The sequence below is a fragment of the Alexandromys fortis genome, unplaced genomic scaffold (assembly GCF_014885135.2).
Source record: "Alexandromys fortis isolate MF-2015 unplaced genomic scaffold, M_Fortis_MF-2015_v1.1 scaffold_54, whole genome shotgun sequence".
NCBI lineage: Eukaryota > Metazoa > Chordata > Mammalia > Rodentia > Cricetidae > Alexandromys > Alexandromys fortis.
The window spans coordinates 7454480-7467461 of NW_026067958.1; the positions used below are offsets into that span (position 1 = coordinate 7454480).

The 12982-nt window shown below is 44.9% G+C and overlaps 1 protein-coding gene across 1 annotated transcript in view; it reads left to right on the forward strand.

Moving 5' to 3' along the window:
- Nucleotides 1–1528: 1528 nt before the first annotated feature.
- LOC126507809 (lysozyme-like protein 1) overlaps nt 1529–12982 on the forward strand; it is a 19319-nt gene continuing 7865 nt past the window's right edge. Inside the window, exons 1-2 of the mRNA XM_050152581.1 lie at nt 1529–1673; nt 2154–2312. Of these exons, the coding sequence (XP_050008538.1) occupies nt 1535–1673; nt 2154–2312 (298 nt within the window). The 5' untranslated portion in view covers nt 1529–1534. The remainder of the gene's footprint in view (nt 1674–2153; nt 2313–12982) is intronic.

Here is a 12982-nt window from a genome sequence, read left to right on the forward strand (position 1 = left end):
GACTGAGTAAGTGGAACCAGTTCCTTCTCCCCATCACCCAGGAAACTGCTCTACAGATGGTACTGGGAATTTGCCTACTCAGTAAGAGTGGAATCGCAGCCATCTTACCTGCCCCACAAGGGTAAGCCCTGGCTTCAGAGTGGCTAAACAATATGCTTAGGGCTGCTCCTGCTATAATTATTGTCTTGATCCTTTTCAGAGCAGATTCTGATGCAATTGATGAAAACTGACTTGATATGTAGGCTCTGCATCTCATACATCATCTGTCTGTCTTCTTGCACCTAGTGTAAAGTCACAGGGCAGCACATTTCCCCATGAAGAGACAGAGAGTACTGTAGGTATTCTAGTGACCTCTACAGTCTGACATGGTTTCTGGGGCCTGGAAGTGCACTGTGGAAATAGTCAAGCACAATATACCACCAGCCAGGCAGACCCCTGTTCTAATAAAACCTTACTTGGAAAAATACGCCTAATTTTCTGAGCCTTGTCCTTCACCAGCATCCAGGCACCCCATTGCCTAGAAACTGGAAGCCCCACTGTGGTGTTCTGCTAGTCCATACTTGCACACTGAGCCCTGCTTTTAAACTTCTCAACTGGGGAATCTATCTCCATGGGAATGGACTAGCACCTTGGGAAGATTCTAGGCAATTGCAGAAAACATTAATAGACAAAAACTGTCCGAATATTGAGCTAGTGTCCTGAGCCATTATCAGAAATACCCGACCAGCCTCACTCCAGCAGAGTTTTTGGTGCCACTTGAAGAAGGCGTTATTTAGATGGGAAAGATCTTGTTGGCAGCCAGTCACCAGCAAGAAAGGCAACTCTTGCTTTTGCACCCTATTTAAATAACTCATTACCAGGTACCTTTGTACGCCCCAACATTTCCCACCCGTGTGATCCATTGTCTTCTCTCCCCTCTAAATCACTAGAAGCCAAACATGTTGGGACCTCCACTGGGGTGGCAATGAGGAAGACCTCTCAAAAAAACTCACTACATCCTTTTGTAATGTCGAAGGAGAGACAGGCTTTCTCTTAGCACCTCCCCATCTGGAAAAGCATCTAAATAGGAACAAGGCAGGGATATAGACCCTTCAGCAGACCAGAAGCCCAATGTCCCCACAGGCACTCGTCTGTCCCATCTTTGGCTGCCAAAATTATGAGTGTGTATGTAGAGAATGCCTCGCTCTCTCAGTGTTTTCTTCTTTCCTCGCCTATACATCTGGAAAGGCCATGATTTCTACCTGGATGTCAGTGAGGAACGGTACATTTCTCTTAGTCTGATTCTAAGGACACAGCCGCAAAAGCCTCCAGTCCTACCCCTGCCGTGTTTTATATTTGAGTTGTTTTCTCCCCACCCCTGTGGAGGTTTCAGAATGGCTTAATACAGGCGAGAGTTAATCAGGTGGGGTTGCCCACAGCCAACCAGGATGGTTATGCTCTGAAATTCTGGTGACGGGTGCTCCGAGGATGAATCAAGGCTGTCTGACCGCTCTCCGGTTCTTTTGGCAGACTTGGCTTCCTAGGGGACTTGGGGATGAAGGCTGCCGGCGTCTTGGCCCTGATTATCAGCCTCAGCGTTGTTGCAGAATCCAAAGTCTACACTCGATGTAAACTGGCAAAAATATTTGTGAAGGCTGGCCTGGACAACTACGGGGGATTTAGCCTTGGAAACTGTGAGATTCCTCCCTGCCTCCTGGCTCCTTCCACTTTAGCTTACGAGCATCAGCCTGGAGGTGCTGATTTCCACCATGTCCCCAGCCTGGCCAGGTTCCACTCCCACCGGAGAGGCTGCTAGCTCTTCACACGTTCTCCTAAGCTGCACACGCTCACCCCTCTCTCTGTTTCCCCACCGTCCTTGGTTTCTCATTGCTGGAGTCCTGGGGTTCTGATGACAGGGAGGGAAAAGAACAATGACGTCACCCATCCCACTAGCTTCCCTAGAGAAGGCTCCGCTACTGGCTGCTGTGAAAGTTCCGGTTGGCGCCCCTGCTCCTGTACACACTCCCATGTCCTGCTGATATTTCCCCTTGTGCACCCCATCCACATGTCTGCTGGAAGGGGGCCAGTGCGTAGCATGCATAAAAAAATTCACCCCATAAGGCAGGCTGAACTAAGGGACTGTGCTCCCCTTAGATCCTTCTCTCTCTACACAGGGATCTGCATGGCCTACTATGAGAGCCACTACAACACCACAGTCCAGAAAGTGTTGGAGGATGGGAGCACCGACTATGGCATATTCCAGATAAACAGCTTCACGTGGTGCAGAAATGTAAGACTGCAACAGAAAAACCACTGCCATGTTGCCTGCTCAGGTACTGTTTCTGTTTATTCAAATTCTTCATCTTCAGGGGCAAAGATAAAACATAGATCACAAGAGGTATGTCTGCATCTGATTTAAAACTCCGAGTTCATAAAAAGCATGGGATAAAACCGGACTCTCTGAATATGGCGGACAATGAGGGCTGCTGAGAAGCCAAGGACAATGGCACGGGGTTTTGATCCTACTTCATGTTCCAGCTTGGTGGGAGCCTAGCCAGTTTGGATGTTCACCTTCCTAGACATGGAAGGAGGGGGGAGGACCTTGGACTTTCCACAGGGCAGGGAACCCTGACTGCTCTTTGGATTGGAGAGGGAGGGGGAGAGGAGTGGGGGGAGGGGGAGAAGGGTGGGAGGAGGGGGAGGGAAATGGGAGGCTTGGAGGAGTCGGAAACTTTTTTTTTTTCCTTTTCACAAAAAAAAAAAAAAAAAAACAAAAACAAAAACAAAAAAAAACCTCCGAGTTCATATTCACATGTAAGTCTGTTCCTGGGCCAGCAGAGGACTCAGTAGCTTCTCCGATGGCATATGTGTGCTAACGTCTTATTCGTCCTAGAGCAGTTTTTAGTAAGCCTTCCACGAAAACAGGGCCGAGCAAATGACCTAGGTTTTCCCCTGCATTGAAACATTTCAGTTTTCTCTATGAATGGAAACATTCCTTGCCAAGTGCATACTAGAACCGATGGTCTTTGTGAGCTGAACTCCGTGTTTCTTTGTGTGGATTACAACAAAGGGGCTCAGCTTCCATTGCTTAAAGAGTAGAAACTAAACTAGGATTTGCTTGCTGCTCTTTGCCCCTGTTACTCACGGGAAACAAGTGTGACCAGGACTGAGAGAAGAAAACAATAAAACACAACATGCGTGAGCGCTGCTTTACCAAGCCTTACCCAAGAAAGTGTGTGCTGATAGAAAAGCTAACTCGATGGCTGGCCAGGAGGGGATGGATGGATTGATGTGGGCTCCAGCAAATGTGGTAGGAAAAGCTGGGAACTGCTGGTGGAGGGGTTGGTGACAGCCGGTCTAAGAAGTTTGCCTTGATTTCTGCCTGCAGTGGGCAGACGGCCATGGTCAGCCCATTTAGCACTGATTGCAGAGGACTAGTTTGCAAGAAGAGCATTAAGGAGGCCAAAGAGGACACCACCTCAGCGTTGCTGTGGTGACCTTCATGAGAAAGTATTCCTGCCAAGTGCATAGCAGAAGCAAGGATCTTTGTGCTCTGAACTCTTCTTTTCTAGGAAAAACATTCCCTAGACGTTAAAGAAGAAAAACATAGGAGTCTATGCATGAATTTAACTCAACTGATCCCATGTTGCCCTTTCACACAAGTGCCCAGCAGAGCTCAGCAGCAGTGGTGCTCATAGAGGGAGGGGCTGCAGGGGAAGAAGCAGAGCTATGACACAGGTGGGGAAGATCCGGGAAGATTGCTGTGTTCTTCTTCCTAGTTAATTCACTGATGTGTCCCCAGTACCTGGAACATTATGTGGCCATTGTTGGGGCTCAGTAAATGTTCACTTATTAAAGATATGAATGCAAAGATGAAGGACAGGATTGAAATCAGTCAGAAAATGCTCTGGGCCAACTTCTTTGGGAGTGGAAAGCAAACTATGTTTTAATTAATCTTTGTTTCATCAAGGTAAGCAGATAGAGAGCTGAATCGGGCATCGTATCAAGTGTCCATACCCAACATTAGTATAGAATGGTCACCACCTTCCGGGGCAAATCGTCCCTTTTTAATAGCCCTTCATAGAAAACATTATTTGGCAGGCCCAAGGTCTGCTTCTTCCCCTTGATTCTGATTTCTTCTGGATCCATTCCAAACAAATTCGTACTATCTAACAGGTGAGGGCTATTGATGGTCCGCAGAAGATGCCTTTTTGATTTTTTATCTTCTGTGCTAAAACCATCTGTATCTTTGATAAGACTTTTCAGCTTGCTGAGGGGCAGATCAGTTTCATTGTATTCTCTAGGAGCTTGTAGTAGGGCTTCCTGCTGAGGGTGGTAATCAGAACAGCGCACTCCCTGCATCCAGAGCTGAACAGGGCACTTCAGAATGTTTGTTCTCTGCTTAGGTTGATTTCAATGATTTCTTTGGTAGCACTAATGAGACACACCTCCGAGCATGTCTATGAGGGGGTTTACTGAGAAGTTTAGCTGAGAAAGGAAGACATGCCCAAAATGTGGGCAGCACCCTTCCAAGGATGGGATAAAAAGAGTGAATGGAGCCAGGCTCACCGGTGCACACTTTTAATCTCGGCACTCGGGAGACAGGTGGATCTCAGTGAGTTTGAGGCCAGCCTAGTGTACATAATGAGTTCCAAGACAGTCAGAGCAATATAGTGAGACCGTGTCTAAAAAACAGACAAACAAAGAAAGACAGAAAGAAGGAAAGAAGGAAAGAAGGAAGGAAGGAAGGAAGGAAGGAAGGAAGGAAGGAAGGAAGGAAGGAAGGAAGGAAAGGAAAGAAAAGAAAAGAAAAGAGCAAGAAAGTTTTGTGAAAGGAGACGGGAGCTGAGCACATTCATCTCTCTGCTTCTGTACTGGGACACAATGACGACCGTCTACCTCGTGTTCCTATTGCCACCCATGCCTTTCCCACCATGATGGGAAAATCTTTCATTCCTTTCCCTTTATTTCTTTTGTCATAACAACAAGAAAACATCTAATACACCATTTCATCCCTTAAACCAATGAGTGTATGACCTTACATGGCAAAAAAAAAGGCTTCAAAACTGTGACTGTGAGTACTGAGTGTGAGCAAGAGAGGAAATATCGGACGAAATGACTAGACCCAATCTAAGCATGTGACCCCTTGGAAATGGAACGTCTGCCCTTTTGAGGTCACACGGGGGCAGTAACACAGAGATGAAGATTAGAGATTCAACCAACATTGCTGAAAAAATAGTTGAGTGAGACATGAACCAAGCAATGTGCGTGGCCTGCAGAAGTTAGGGGTGCCTCCTATCTTATATCAAGAAAGCTGACGGACACCTCAGTCCTACAACCAGAGGGGACTAAATATTATCAAAACACAAACAAGCAAGGAAGCGGGCTCTCCCCCTACCATTCCAAAAGGAAAGCATGAGCCAATGTGTGATTTTTAACGCAGCTGATCCCATGTTACCCCATCAGGAAACTACAAGGAGAGCTTGTGCAGTGGATGCCATGATGCTTGGGGGCCATTCGCTTGGGCAGAAAGAGAAACCTAATATACTTCATCCCTACTTACAGTCACTGTGTTCATTGGGAGTCACTGAGAAAGCTAGGGCAAGGCACAGTCTAGGGAAAAGGAAGAAAGAGCTCTTGTGATTTAGCAAGCAATGGCAGAAAGGAACGCTTGCAGGAGTGGAGACGAAAAACACCATGAGGAAATCTCTAATAGCAACACGGGAGAAAGAGAGAGAGAAAAAACAGGAGAAATACCAACAAGAAAATGAACGATACTGCAAAATACAAGGATATGACCCTTGACAGGAGAGAGGAGGAGTGCGGAATCTTTCATGAAGTTCCCATGTCCACTCACAGCAAGTGAGACCTACTATGTAAGGGAGGCTCACACTCAGGTGCACCCCCAAACCCCAGAACAGTAAAGAGAAATGAAATCCACTGTGCGTTTTCACTAGGAAAATGAGGGCTTGTGGTCCATACCAAAGATAAAGCATAGAATGAGCAACCTAAAATTTCTCAACTGCAACTCTGGTAGTAGAAGAGGAACAATGTGCCCAAACCTCCGAAGAAGAATAGCTTCTCATAGAAGTTCCTCTATCAGTCAAACCGTTGATACATTTTGAGTATATCGTAAACACATTTGTAGGCAAGTTGCTAAAAACTAAAAACTATTCCTCTAGCCTAACTCCTCCCAGATCCACCCCTCCCCTACAAACACACTCAACTTTGACCTTTCTTTCTTTCCCCCAGCCCCCTCTTTCTTTCTTTCCTCCACCGAGTCTAGTCTGTGTTGCTCAAGCAGTCTTAGAAGTCGGGTGTAAAGTGTGGTTGACCTGCCAGGTCTCACATCACTGAGGAAAACAGACTCTCCCAGCAGACAGTGAGTGCCAGCGATTCCTTGCTGATAGTTGGTTCTTACCTCCCCCTTTCCCCGCTGGGATTTCTTTCTAACTCGAGCTTGCACAGCCTTATGCATGTTGTCACACCTGCAGCAAGGAGTTCACATGTGTATGACCTGTGGTGTCTGGAAAACGGTCCCCTTAAGTCATTCGTCACCTCTGACTTTGCAGACCTTTCTGACTCCTCTTCCGTAAAGACCCTAAGACTTTCAAGAGGGCATGACATGGATGTCCCGCTGAGGGCTGAGCACTGTCCTTCCTCCTCTCTTCATGTTTGCCTGTTGAGAGTCTCAATAGTAATGTCATCTGCTGAAAAAAAAAAAAGAAGCTTCTCTGGCGAGAACCTAATAATGTTCTGTCTATGAGCATAGTAACAAGTCATTAGGAAACATTTTCATACTATGTCCATTTAGCACAATGATAGACTTGGGCTCGCCCTATGGCCAGAGTCTCTCAGCCGTGTCAAGAGTGCCAGGTATCTCTGAAGCAGGTCTTAGATCCCATCAAAAAGTGTTTGGCTTCTCCACAACACTCATGGCCTCTCTTGTCAGGTTGGTTGTTAGTGTAGCTTGAAAGGGTGATCTTTAGATCGCCTTCTCCTCCAGCAGTACCCTTAACACCTTCCAGCAATCCAGGAAAGACTTTAACCCAACTGTTAAAGAGTGAATGGTCTTTCTTTGGAAAACAAAGAGGGTGGTGATGTGGGGGACTGGGAAGAGCAGGCATTGCCATCCCCTAACCTAAAGCAAAATGAAAACAGGGCTGTGACCAGTTTCTTCCTGAAGAATCTGTGGAGGAGACGCGACCTCCCTTTGGGAAACAGAGTTATATCAAGTGACCTAAAAAAAATATAGAGGGAAATAATCCCAGACTCACTGTTTTCTCTCCTCCCCTTCTCCACTGGTGTTCACTCCGACTTAAGCCTCTGGAAGCCAAGGGACATGGGAGTCCGTTGCTGGCTTCTCTGTGGATTTGCTTGCCTGTGCACATAGTACAGAGAAGACAGATGTGGAGGAAGGTTCTAGCACAGCTGCCATGTAATTTTCTCAAAACACTAACAGAGAAGGTTTTTCACAAGAAGATGAATCAAGGCAAGAAAAAGAAAGACGCAAATCAGAATAACAAGGCTTAGAGCCAGCAACTAGGACCCAACAAAGAGAATGGCTGAGGGAATGCTTAGCATGGCCCAGGGAGGCTAATCTATGTGGTTTCCAGACTGAAAAAAAAATGGATCTTTGCTCTCCAGCACTTAGTTTGTCTCCATTTGACGAAAGCTTGGGAGCTTTGTAGTTATCAGCTGAATGTTCAAACAGTGCCTCTTACATCTTCTCTTGTCTTAGTTCTGTGAAGAGTGAGAAAGACATCCTTAAATTAGTGGATAGCATAGTTGTAGTGATATTTCATTTTTATTTTAATAAATAAAGCTTGCCTGAAGTTCAGAGAGTAAAACAGCCGCACTGATCAGCCTTACAGACCAGGCAGTGCTGACACACACCTTTAATCCCACACTAGTTTGCCATAGAAACTGGGCCATAGTATAGTTGTGCACACCTTTAATCCCCACTAGAGAAGAATATAAGATGGAGGAGACAGGTCAGCTCATTCTCATTCTGAGGATTTCTGGAGACAGGAGCATCATTTCGGACTGAGGTAAGAGCCAGTGGCTCACCGTTTTTCTTTTCTCACCTTCAAGTTGAACCTCAAAGTTTGTCTCTGGGTTTTTATTAATCATGCTACATTGTTGTAATTAATACAGTTTCTGTGTGATTATTTGGGTCTGGGCAGCTGGGAATGAAAGCAGAGTCTCTGTCCACGCATAGATTTGATTTCTTTCTGATGTATGGATTTCTGAAGCTCTGTCCTTAGGTATGTGCATATTAATGGTGGTGGTCTTCTCAGTGGGTTAGCCCTGCTCTCCCTGGAGTCCTTCCTCCCCTTAGCCAGGCACCATCTCTTACACAAACACTGTAGAATAGCGTGACTGTAACTGCAGCTTCTTCTGGGAAGGCTCTACACAGTCAATTTCCTTCTATTCTTTGCTTTACCTCATCTATGCCTGGGTGCCAAAGGTGAGTTTTTATAGGCAGAACATAGCTACCTTTTGTGTCCATTCTGGCAATTTCATATTTGTATTAAGTGGTTGAACCTAGGTCAGCAATTGCTTTCCTGAAGGGCCGCACAGTAAATATTTTATTTAGGTTTTGCATGCCATATGGTTTCTGTTGCAGTTACTAAACCATAATGTAGTGTGAAAACAGCCATAAAAATATGTAAATAGCCAGACTTGAATGTTTTCCAATAGGGCTATATTTAAAAACAAGGTCTGGGGAGGTAGAATTTGTCGGCAAAGTGCTTGCTATACAAATATGAACACTCAAGTTTGGATCCCCCCATAACCAACATAAAAACACTGGCATAATCCCAGTGAGAAGTAGGAAGAGAAGAGGATCCTGGGCCTTACATGGCCACTACTCTAGCCAATCAGTGAACTCCAGTTTCAGTGAGAAACTATGTCTCAAAAAGTAGGAAGTGACAGAAGACCCCCTGGTGTCAACCATTGGGCAGCATACATATACATATACATGTATGTTATCTGAGGTTTGAATACAATCCTTGCTTTATGGGATTTTATCTCAGGCTGGACCAATGTATTTTATTTCTGCATGTTGCACACCTCAAGGAATTCTATTGTTTTCACTTTATGTAATTACCTGGCTTTATAACACTTTATAACAGAGACAGCTTTCAGCGCTTGATGTGGGAGTGTCATATATCAATCTGTTGATTTCATTGGCTGAGCAATAAAGAAACTGCTGGCCCTGATAGGTTAAAAGATAGGTGGGCAGAATAAACAGGATAGGATGCTGGGCGGAAGAGGAAGTGAGGTCAGACTCTGCTCTGCTCCCGGAGAGACCCGACAGCTCTGCTGGAGCAGAGACGCCATGCTCAACTCTCCCAGGATGGACAGAGGCTAGAATCTTCCCGGTAAGCGCACCTTGGGGTGCTTACACACATTATTAGAAATGGGCTAGTCCAGGTGCGAGAATTAGCCTGTAAGGGCTAGAGTTCATGGGCCAAGCAGTTCTTAAATGAATACAGTTTGCGTGTTGTTATTTCGGGCATGAGCTAGCCAAGCGGCCGGGGTGTTGGGGACGCAGCCCCGCCGCTCCTATTTCAACAAGCGCTCACTCCTCATTCCTGGGACGGAGTCCTTTGGGTAGGCAGCTAAGGACTATTCATCTCATTTAGCCTAAATCATTCCTTCAACTGTTTCTGGTTTGTGGTGGAAATCTCCTAACAAGCATGCCCAGCTTTCTTTGTCTAAAAGTGATTCCACTTTGGTTTCACTCTGGAGAGAGTTTATACAAAAATAAATGTATGAAACAATTTCTGCATAGTACACATACAGTAATAAAATGCCTTAAATGCGAAAATGTTTGCATAATTAATATATATTTACATATATACATCCCTATATATACATGAGATTCTAGATGGAAAGGAAAAATTTCCATCCTTCTTCAGCCTGCTTCTCTTAGATTCGAACTTGGACACGCCTTTTACTCAATGTTCTCTCAGCCTCTTTGAGTTCCTCTTAGGTGTTCTAGTTTCAGTATTTTCCACTAATTCTGTCTCCAAAATCTCCCATCTTTTCCCCGGAAGTGTCGAATCTATCAAACTTGAGTCCAATATCTTTCTTTTGCCTAGTGATAGGAAATTATTTCATACTCCATCTGATAGCATATTTGTTTGTTTGCATTGAATGTTTTATCCTTATTATGTGTTATGTATTGACAGCTCTTTTTCTACATAATAGCTTTTTTTTTTTTGGCTACTAGCTAGTGTATTTAAGTAGACTTAGTGGGTATCTGACTTGTTTCTGTAAGGAGGGAGTCCTTGTTGGATTTTGACAAGCCCCTGAATTCATCTTTGAATACCATGACAGAGTTCTAGACTAGTTAAGAGTTCATTCTCTATCAAAGCATGATTCTCCTGGCATGTTTGGAATGCCCCACAGCAGTGGTTCTCAACCGTTACAGTATCTCAAGCCTTTAATACACTTCCTCATGTTGTGGTGACCCCCCAACCATAAAATCATTATCATTTCTATTTAAAACTGTAATTTTGCTACTGTTACAAATTGTAATATAAATATCCAAGATACAAAAAAAATCTGATATGCAACCCCTACGAAAGGGTTGTTTGGACCCACACACCTCCTTGGGCTCATGACCCACCCACCGGTTGAGAATCACTGCCCTATGGGTTCAGGTAGGTCTCTTCCTCCTAAGTGGCTAGAAACAGGGTAAGTCTCCCAGCCTGCTGAGCCCTGCTATTGTGCAGTCCCAGAGCACTTGTTCCTGCCCGGCCCAGGGAGTTAGGTCCTTGGCTCATGCTGATTGTTTGAAGTGTGCTCTGCCTGCCATTCAGTTCAGATATTCTCCACAAATCCCTGCCCTGGGGCTTTTGTTCTATCTCTGTTTTGACCTACCTATTTTTCTCTGAGCAAAAACCACGACAACCACAGGGCTCCATGCCTCTGTTTTCTCTCTGGAAGGTCAACACAGTACCACTGGGTGTCTAATATCTGAAAACAAGCTTATTGCATATGTTGTCCTATTTTTCTGGCTGTTGAAAGCAGGAAGAAAAATTCTTCTCACTATCACAGATATGTTTGAGTTGATATGAACCGAACTCCTTCAGTTAATACTATCCCAATTTAATTCCCGTTAAGGAAGTCTTGGGAAATGCAAGCTCACCCTTGTGTAGGGAGCAAAAGTGCTGGCGGTTGACAGTTAGCACGGTCATATCCATTTCTGCATCTTCTGGAGATGAAGGGCCAGGCTGTGGCCCAGTGATGGAATACTTGCTTGGCATGCACAGAATCCTGTGCTCCATCCCCAGGATGGAATTTTTAGACACAGCTTTAAAATAGAAAGCAGGATGTTGACTTTCTACCCTAAGCAGCCTCCAGTGACTGCCGAACCTCAGCCTTGGGCCAGAAAGGCTGTAATTGGGAACAATGTCCTTTTGTCCCATGTGTTATAACATTTGTTATGAAACCCTAGAAATGAGTTAGCACTAGATATCTTCACAAGGTACATGACCTTATACCTATGAAGAATGCGACTTCATACCACTTCAAAAATTATACAATCTCTTTCATTTAAAAACTGTCTTCCCAAAACCCATTCTTCCCTTTCTCAAACTCCTCAGAGTTTATTTTGACATATTTGTTGTGGTTTAAATGTGTTCCCCAGAAGTTTATGTGTTAGAAACAATACCAAATTCATGGGACTGGTGTTTTGAAGAGGGGTGTTGGAAAAGCTGTTCAGGTTAGATGAGGATAGAAGAATGGGGACCCTGTCTGGACATTAGTGACTTTATAGAATGGGGAGGGAGGCTGCAGTGAGCATGCATGCTGTCTTCCAATAATGTCCTCTGTCATGTGCCTTCACCAGAAGTTCCCAACATCATGGACCAAATAAAATTGTCTTATTCATAAATTTTTAGTCCCAGATATTTTGCTAGGGCACCAGAAGATGGACTAAGTAAATATTCACATATATAAATTAAGCACACATGTATATGCATGCATACATAAACACACACCATTTATGAATTTCCTGATATAATGGCAATCTATTTTTTCTAAAACATGGGTTTTGCTAATGAGATGATTACAGGAAACGCGATTGCTGGTGTTGCCATATAGTGTAGTCCATGTATGTTAATCTTATTCTTCAACAGCTGGACATCTGAGTTGGCCTTTGGTACTTCAGAGAAGAAAAAGATATGTAAACCAAAATCATGGAGGTTGTGATTATTCAGGGGGAAGCAGGGGAGGCAGGAGGAGGCAGAGGGACTGAGGGGGAGGAAGAGGAGGCAGGAGGATGAAGAGAGAAGCAGAAGGAGGAAGGGGGAGGCAGGGGAGGAAGGGGGAGGCACGCGGACTTTGACACGTGCTAACTGGAAATGAGAAACTGCTTTGGGTACCAGTTCCTGCTGTTTCCTGTTGTAAAGTGAACTATTCCATTATATACTGCTCCCGAGGAAGTGTTCCTATTCTTGTTTGACTAGACAATTCTGTCTATTTAAGGTAAATTGGGCAGAAACAATTATAGGCATGACTCCTTCCAAAAAGTCTTCTGCCTCCCCAGTTTCTGCCCCTCTGCTGCCCCTCTGTGGTGATTTCACTGTCTCAACTCTGCGTCTTTTCCTTGTTTCCCAGCCCCAGGCTTCCTTAACACTAAGCTAATGCAGTCATTTTCAGGAGACTTTTTCTTTATTATTCTATTGGTCTCCTGTTGATATGGGACTGGATGTTTGTGTTCCCGCTTGGGATCGGAGGAGAGTGCTCTGAGACAGTGCAGATGGCTCAGCGCTCCCCGCCTGCACCTGGGCAGAAGGCAGAATCAGGCTTAGGCAGGCGGAAGAGCATGGCGGATTCCTGCCGCCATACAGAGACGCGTTTTCAGACTGCGCAGTGCTCTGCGTGTCAGATTTGGCTGTAACTTGGATGAAAAGAGTTTCTGTGCTGCACACTCAGTCTCAGAATTAAACTGCTGATTGCGGCTCCAATGTGAACTGCTGTGTGCCTG